General features: G+C 48.0%; 1 protein-coding gene across 3 annotated transcripts; it reads right to left on the reverse strand.

Moving 5' to 3' along the window:
* Positions 1–2,439: 2,439 nt before the first annotated feature.
* On the reverse strand, positions 2,440–8,024 carry LOC139532869 (putative protein ARB2BP). 3 transcript variants are annotated; one of them, XM_071331007.1, is made up of 4 exons: positions 7,835–8,024; positions 6,864–7,241; positions 4,790–5,812; positions 2,440–3,750 (listed from the first exon to the last, which is right to left on the reverse strand). In XM_071331007.1, the coding sequence occupies exons 3-4, from the start codon at positions 5,809–5,811 to the stop codon at positions 3,504–3,506; spliced, it is 1,269 nt and encodes a 422-aa protein (XP_071187108.1). In that variant the 5' UTR covers position 5,812; positions 6,864–7,241; positions 7,835–8,024; the 3' UTR covers positions 2,440–3,503. The 3 variants fall into 3 exon arrangements, with proteins under 3 accessions (XP_071187108.1, XP_071187107.1, XP_071187106.1); XM_071331006.1 differs by lacking the exon at positions 6,864–7,241; XM_071331005.1 differs by lacking the exons at positions 6,864–7,241; positions 7,835–8,024 and having other exon boundaries at positions 3,364–3,750; positions 4,790–5,914.
* Between the last annotated feature and the right edge of the window lie 761 nt (positions 8,025–8,785).

Here is an 8,785-nt window from a genome sequence, read left to right on the forward strand (position 1 = left end):
GTGGTTACCAATAGATATATTACCCAGAGTTGTGTGGTTACCATTAGATATATTACCCAGAGTTGTGTGGTTACCATTAGATATACAGTGGGGAGAACAAGTATTTGATACACTGACGATTTTGCAGGTTTTCCTACTTACAAAGCATGTAGAGGTCTGTAATTTTTATCATAGGTACACTTCAAATGTGAGAGAAGGAATCTAAAACAAAAATCCAGAAAATCACATTGTATGATTTTTAAGTAATTAATTGGCATTTTATTGCATGACATAAGTATTTGATACATCAGAAAAGCAGAACTTAATATTTGGTACAGAAACCTTAGTTTGCAATTACAGAGATCATACGTTTCCTGTAGTTCTTGACCAGGTTTGCACACACTGCAGCAGGGATTTTGGCCCACTCCTCCATACAGACCTTCTCCAGATCCTTCAGGTTTCGGGGCTGTCGCTGGGCAATACGGACTTTCGGCTCCCTCCAAAGATTTTCTATTGGGTTCAGGTCTGGAGACTGGCTAGGCCACTCCAGGACCTTGAGATGCTTCTTACGGAGCCACTCCTTAGTTGCCCTGGCTGTGTGTTTCGGGTCGTTGTCATGCTGGAAGACCCAGCCACGACCCATCTTCAATGCTCTTACTGAGGGAAGGAGGTTGTTGGTCAAGATCTCGCGATACATGGCCCCATCCATCCTCTTCTCAATACGGTGCAGTCGTCCTGTCCCCTTTGCAGAAAAGCATCCCCAAAGAATGATGTTTCCACCTCCATGCTTCACGGTTGGGATGGTGTTCTTGGGGTTGTACTCATCCTTCTTCTTCCTCCAAACACGGCGAGTGGAGTTTAGACCAAAAAGCTCTATTTTTGTCTCATCAGACCACATGACCTCCTCCCATTCCTCCTCTGGATCATCCAGATGGTCATTGGCAAACTTCAGACGGGCCTGGACATGCGCTGGCTTGAGCAGGGGGACCTTGCGTGCGCTGCAGGATTTTAATCCATGACGGCGTAGTGTGTTACTAATGGTTTTCTTTGAGACTGTGGTCCCAGCTCTCTTCAGGTCATTGACCAGGTCCTGCCGTGTAGTTCTGGGCTGATCCCTCACATTCCTCATGATCATTGATGTCCCACGAGGTGAGATCTTGCATGGAGCCCCAGACCGAGGGTGATTGACCGTCATCTTGAACTTCTTCCATTTTCTAATAATTGTGCCAACAGTTGTTGCCTTCTCACCAAGCTGCTTGCCTATTGTCCTGTAGCCCATCCCAGCCTTGTACAGGTCTACAATTTATCCCTGATGTCCTTACACAGCTCTCTGGTCTTGGCCATTGTGGAGAGGTTGGAGTCTGTTTGATTGAGTGTGTGGACAGGTGTCTTTTATACAGGTAACGAGTTCAAACAGGTGCAGTTAATACAGGTAATGAGTGGAGAACAGGAGGGCTTCTTAAAGAAAAACTAACAGGTCTGTGAGAGCCGGAATTCTTACTGGTTGGTAGGTGATCAAATACTTATGTCATGCAATAAAATGCAAATTAATTACTTAAAAATCATACAATGTGATTTTCTGGATTTTTGTTTTAGATTCCGTCTCTCACAGTTGAAGTGTACCTATGATAAAAATGACAGACCTCTACATGCTTTGTAAGTAGGAAAACCTGCAAAATCGGCAGTGTATCAAATACTTGTTCTCCCCACTGTATATTACCCAGAGTTGTGTGGTTACCATTAGATATATTACCCAGACTTACCATTAGATATATTACCCAGAGTTGTGTGGTTACCAGTAGATATATTACCCAGAGTTGTGTGGTTACCATTAGATATATTACCCAGAGTTGTATGGTTACCATTAGATATATTACCCAGAGTTGTGTGGTTACCAGTAGATATATTACCCAGAGTTGTATGGTTACCAGTAGATATATTACCCAGAGTTGTGTGGTTACCATTAGATATATTACCCAGAGTTGTGTGGTTACCAGTAGATATATTACCCAGAGTTGTGTGGTTACCATTAGATATATTACCCAGAGTTGTGTGGTTACCATTAGATATATTACCCAGAGTTGTGTGGTTACCAGTAGATATATTACCCAGAGTTGTGTGGTTACCATTAGATATATTACCCAGAGTTGTGTGGTTACCATTAGATATATTACCCAGAGTTGTGTGGTTACCATTAGATATATTACCCAGAGTTGTGTGGTTACCATTAGATATATTACCCAGAGTTGTGTGGTTACCAGTAGATATATTACCCAGAGTTGTGTGGTTACCAGTAGATATATTACCCAGAGTTGTGTGGTTACCAGTAGATATATTACCCAGAGTTGTGTGGTTACCATTAGATATATTACCCAGAGTTGTGTGGTTACCAGTAGATATATTACCCAGAGTTGTATGGTTACCATTAGATATATTACCCAGAGTACTTAGAGGGAATTGTTGATTTGCTGTACATTTTTTATTCTAGATAACATTTTATTTGAAAAAATGTGCCCCAAAAAATGCATTTTACATAAATGTCTTTAGTATTTTATAGATAGTAAGATGAAAAAAAGTATTTATCAACAATCTGCTGTGGACAAGTCCGGTCCTGGAGTGTCTTAACAAAATGAAACTAAAACTATTTAGGATGACTTCATCCAGTGTCCAGAACATTGTGTTAGCATGAATTAGACCCTGGTCTTTCTGAGCAAAAGATAAATACTCAATTCCAAATGTGCTCCTGTACTTCCCTGGTGCTGTCAGTAAGGCCTGGTGATGCCTCTCCCGTTGTGAGGTCTGATCTGTCCCACTGGTGTTGTCAGTAAGGCCTGGTGATGCCTCTCCCATTGTGAGGTCTGATCTGTCCCACTGGTGCTGTCAGTAAGGCCTGGTGATGCCTCTCCCGTTATGAGGTCTGATCTGTCCCACTGGTGCTGTCAGTAAGGCCTGGTGATGCCTCTCCCGTTGTGAGGTCTGATCTGTCCCACTGGTGCTGTCAGTAAGGCCTGGTGATGCCTCTCCCGTTGTGAGGTCTGATCTGTCCCACTGGTGTTGTCAGTAAGGCCTGGTGATGCCTCTCCCGTTATGAGGTCTGATCTGTCCCACTGGTGTTGTCAGTAAGGCCTGGTGATGCCTCTCCCGTTATGAGGTCTGATCTGTCCCACTGTGTTGTCAGTAAGGCCTGGTGATGCCTCTCCCGTTGTGAGGTCTGATCTGTCCCACTGTGTTGTCAGTAAGGCCTGGTGATGCCTCTCCCGTTGTGAGGTCTGATCTGTCCCATTGGTGTTGTCAGTAAGGCCTGGTGATGCCTCTCCCGTTGTGAGGTCTGATCTGTCCCACTGTGTTGTCAGTAAGGCCTGGTGATGCCTCTCCCGTTGTGAGGTCTGATCTGTCCCACTGTGCTGTCAGTAAGGCCTGGTGATGCCTCTCCCGTTGTGAGGTCTGATCTGTCCCCCTGGTGTTGTCAGTAAGGCCTGGTGATGCCTCTCCCGTTGTGAGGTCTGATCTGTCCCACTGTGCTGTCAGTAAGGCCTGGTGATGCCTCTCCCGTTGTGAGGTCCGATCTGTCCCACTGTGCCCTTGCTGCGGGTCACCATACTGAAGGTGGCGGGTGGTTTAGGACTCAGCGTTTTGGAGAAGAACCTGAACACAGACTCCATGCAGACAGATGGGGCCGCGTTATGACTCTGTGTCCCAGCTGACATCTGAGAGCATCCTGCTTTCAACGACCCCACCGGCTGGTTCAGGGGCTTGGAGCTCAGGACCCACCTGAAAGGCAACGTCTTATGTAAATGTACAAGAGAATATACGACCCCACCGGCTGGTTCAGGGGCTTAGAGCTCAGGACCCACCTGAAAGGCAACGTCTTATGTAAATGTACAAGAGAATGTATTGTCAATTACTTCCCTGGTTATATAAAGACAAGACATCAATCCACCTCCTGGAGCGTGTCCTGACTTCCCTGGTTATATAAAGACAAGACATCAACCCACCTCCTGGAGCGTGTCCTGACTTCCCTGGTTATATAAAGACATGACATCAACCCACCTCCTGGAGCGTGTCCTGACTTCCCTGGTTATATAAAGACATGACATCAACCCACCTCCTGGAGCGTGTCCTGACTTCCCTGGTTATATAAAGACATCAACTCACCTCCTGGAACGTGTCCTGACTTCCCTGGTTATATAAAGACAAGACATCAACCTACCTCCTGGAGCGTGTCCTGACTTCCCTGGTTATATAAAGACATGACATCAACCCACCTCCTGGAGCGTGTCCTGACTTCCCTGGTTATATAAAGACATGACATCAACCCACCTCCTGGAACGTGTCCTGACTTCCCTGGTTATATAAAGACATGACATCAACCCACCTCCTGGAGCGTGTCCTGACTTCCCTGGTTATATAAAGACAAGACATCAACCCACCTCCTGGAGCGTGTCCTGACTTCCCTGGTTATATAAAGACATCAACCCACCTCCTGTAGTGTGTCCTGACTTCCCTGGTTATATAAAGACAAGACATCAACCCACCTCCTGGAGCGTGTCCTGACTTCCCTGGTTATATAAAGACATGACATCAACCTACCTCCTGGAGCGTGTCCTGACTTCCCTGGTTATATAAAGACATGACATCAACACACCTCCTGGAGCATATCCTGACTTCCCTGGTTATATAAAGACATGACATCAACACACCTCCTGGAGCGTGTTCTGACTTCCCTGGTTATATAAAGACATGACATCAACCCACCTCCTGGAGCGTGTTCTGACTTCCCTGGTTATATAAAGACATGACATCAACCCACCTCCTGGAGCGTGTCTTCAGCCACTCCCGGCCCGCCGCGTCCAACGGCTGGTGCCACAGGCTGTGGGAGGAGTCCAGGAAGGCCGCCGCCCACACCTGCCTCACCACTTGCTGTGGGCGTCGGCACAGCAGGTCCACGAACGCCAGGCCTCCGTAACCGTGCGCTACCACGACAACATGCCGGGAGACGCAGCGCGACACCAGGAGGTCCCAGACGCGGCGGACGTGTTCCTCTGGAGTCTCCCCAACACCTCCTCCTTGGTTGGGGTTCATCAGGAGGACAGAGCTGCCCTCTTCCAGGACCTTCCTCACGTAGGGGATCATGCTGCCTCTCTCCAGACCCTCGCTGGCAGCAACCCTCCAGCTCCACAGCCCACAGAGCATCGTTCCCCGGTCCTGGACCACCACCAACAGGGTGGCAGGGCTCTCCAGGGCCCCAGGGGATAGGTACACGTAGCCCTGGCTGGGGGCTTCTCGGTGGGGGCTAAAGTAGACCCTGTGGTCCCCCTGCCCCTGGGGCTCTGGTGGAGGTGGGAGGTAGACCTCCTTGCTTAGAGATGGAGGAGGGCGGTAAACCTCCTTGCTTAGAGATGGAGGAGGGCGGTAGATCTCCTTGCTTAGAGATGGAGGAGGGCGGTAGATCTCCTTGCTTAGAGATGGAGGAGGGCGGTAGATCTCCTTGCTTAGAGATGGAGGAGGGCGGTAGATCTCCTTTCTGAGAGGTGGAGGAGGGAGGTAGTCCTCCTTGCTGAGAGATGGGAGGTAGAGCCTGATGAGGTGCAGCTGCTCCTCCAGGAGAGAGTGAACGTGTTGGGTGACGTGGAGACACAAGGCCCGGTCCTCTCTCTGGGTGGCGTCTGGGTCACAGCCCCGCCGGAACATGAAGGGCTCCTGGGTGACCCGGTGACACAGACGCCCGTCCGAGGTGAAGCGATACGGGAAGATTGAGGGAGAGGAGACAGCCTGACCCCCCTGGCTCTGGGTCTGACCCTGGCTCTTAGCGGTGTCCACCATTAACTCCATCCTGGTGCAAAGCATAAAGGGAGATGTCAAACACTGGTCCAACTGATACTGTTAGCCTCTAGCCTGGGAGTATTGAGGAAGGGCTATCTGATCCCGTTAGCCTCTAGCCTGGTAGTATTGAGGAAGGGCTATCTGATCCCGTTAGCATCTAGCCTGGGAGTATTGGGGAAGGGCTATCTGATCCCGTTAGCCTCTAGCCTGGGAGTATTGGGGAAGGGCTATCTGATCCCGTTAGCCTCTAGCCTGGTAGTATTGAGGAAGGGCTATCTGATCCCGTTAGCCTCTGGCCTGGGAGTATTGAGGAAGGGCTATCTGATCCCGTTAGCCTCTAGCCTGGGAGTACTGGGGAAGGGCTATCTGATCCCGTTAGCCTCTAGCCTGGTAGTATTGAGGAAGGGCTATCTGATCCCGTTAGCCTCTAGCCTGGGAGTATTGAGGAAGGGCTATCTGATCCCCTTAGCCTCTAGCCTGGGAGTATTGAGGAAGGGCTATCTGATCCCGTTAGCCTCTAGCCTGGGAGTATTGAGGAAGGGCTATCTGATCCCGTTAGCCTCTAGCCTGGTAGTATTGAGGAAGTAAGCACATCGTTATTTGTATACAGGGATCATTTTACATTTCATGTAATAGATACAGTGGGTTCCCAAATTATTGACACCCTTGATAAAGATGAGCAGAAATGACTGTATTAAATTATACAAATACAGAGCTATATTGTATGCTGAAAAAAAAGACAGGGTAATTATATAATTTTATGCTAATACAATTGCTCCATTGGGGTGTGTGTGTGTGTGTGTGTGTGTGTGTGTGTGTGTGTGTGTGTGTGTGTGTGTGTGTGTGTGTGTGTGTGTGTGTGTGTGTGTGTCCAAAGAGCTCTATTTTCATGTCATCCACCAAATGTAAAGGCTGGAGTTTGTTAAACACTGGAACTTGGATTGGAACCTGGTGCTTTGGTCATATCACCTGTAAATACAGCTCTTTGTCCACGCAGACCAGCGGTGGGTTTGGAGTCCAAATCAGGAAGTATGAGCAGAGAAAATAACCCCGTTACCTACTGTAAAATATGGTGGTGGATCTTTGATGTTGTGGGGCTCCCGCTGGTCCTGGGGGTCTGGATGCTTCCGCTGGTCCTGGGGCTCCGGATCCTTCCGCTGGTCCTGGGGCTCCGGATCCTTCCGCTGGTCCTGGGGCTCCGGATGCTTCCGCTGGTCCTGGGGCTCCGGATGCTTCCGCTGGTCCTGGGGGTTTGGATGCTTCCGCTGGTCCTGGGGCTCCGGATCCTTCCGCTGGTCCTGGGGCTCCGGATGCTTCCGCTGGTCCTGGGGCTCCGGATCCTTCCGCTGGTCCTGGGGCTCCGGATGCTTCCGCTGGTCCTGGGGCTCTGATCCTTCCGCTGGTCCTGGGGGTCTGGAAGCTTCCGCTGGTCCTGGGTCCTTTGTTAACATCAACGGCATCATGAACTCTACCAAGTATCAGGATATTTTAGCCCAAAAACCTGGTTGCCTCTGTCAGGTAGTAGAGACTTGGTCCCCGAGTGGATGTTCCAGTAACCCAATCACCCCAAGCACACATCAAGATCCACAAAGAAATGGTTCATTGGCCACCAACAATCAACATTATGCAATGGCCATCTCAGTCTCCGGACTTAAAAACCCATTGAAAACCTTTGTTTTGAATTGCAGAGGGCAGTTCATTAACACATTTCATACAGTCCTTTTTTCTTCTCTAATCTTTATCAAGGGTGTCAAGAATTTGTGACCCCACTGTATATCCTAACCAAGGGTGTCAATAATTTGGAACCCCACTGTATATCCTAACCAAGGGTGTCAATAATTTGGAACCACACTGTATATCCTAACCAAGGGTGTCAATAATTTGGGACCCCACTGTATATCCTAACCAATAAAAGGTCAAACGGTTTACAAGACAATTTATTTAAACTAGGATTTATTTTTGCATTGGATTTTGTCGGTTCATTTATCACCATGGCTACTGGCTAATAGCGTCCCTCCTCACCAAAACATACCTGGCTAAAGTAATGCGTTGGCACTCGTTAGCCTAAATCAGGCGCCGTATGCGTTCTGGCGATCAGTTGTATCCAATAACCCGAAGAAGCCAATGAGAAAAGGCACTTAAACGTTACTTTACTCTCGACTGAATATTAGTAATGACCGCTCCGATGACGCTTTGACAGGTGGAAGCTACAAACGAAAAGCGACGACGTGACGACTCAACCCCCATCTATAGGTCAAGGTGCATGTCATAGTGCGCGCAATGGCATGGAAATGCCGCGTGACATAATCAGTTAAAAAAATTAAAAGTTATGTTTAACTTCGAGATAACAAGCTTCAACCACACAGAGATGCTTTTATTTAAAATATGACATTTTATTGTACATTTAATTCACACTCTTTATTGCTGAGCAATAGGATATGGTCATTTCAGGACTGTCAGCTTTATCCACACATTGTTCCAACAGGAATGTATTATGAAGTATATGAGTTATATATAATTTTTTTCCAAATGTTGCTAGATCTTTCTCTATGACTGCCGGGTGCTGTGAGCGTCTGTGATGATGGTTGGTGGCTTGTATCCAAATGACCTTTCACTGTGTCGATCCGTCTATTTGTCCGTCTACCTCAGTGACCCTGCCGTCACACAGGGGGTCGGAACCTCCGGTGCATCTGCAGGAACACAGAGGTCAGAGGTCAGAGATTAGGGACAAGGTGAAGGAGTGGTTGATGAGAGGCGTCGTGGTCAGTCAGAGAGTATGAGGGACTAGCAAGTGTTCCCGCTAGCAGTATAAATACGCCTGGTCTGATAACAACCCTTATAGCCCTTTCCCCTTTGGGGTCAGTTACAACTAGATGGAGATCAGTCTGGAGTAGGATCCTAATATTCACCTCAATCAATCAATCAATTTTATTTTATATAGCCCTTCGTACATCAGCTAATATCTCGAAGTGCTGTACAGAAA

Source organism: Salvelinus alpinus, chromosome 10, assembly GCF_045679555.1.
Source record: "Salvelinus alpinus chromosome 10, SLU_Salpinus.1, whole genome shotgun sequence".
NCBI lineage: Eukaryota > Metazoa > Chordata > Actinopteri > Salmoniformes > Salmonidae > Salvelinus > Salvelinus alpinus.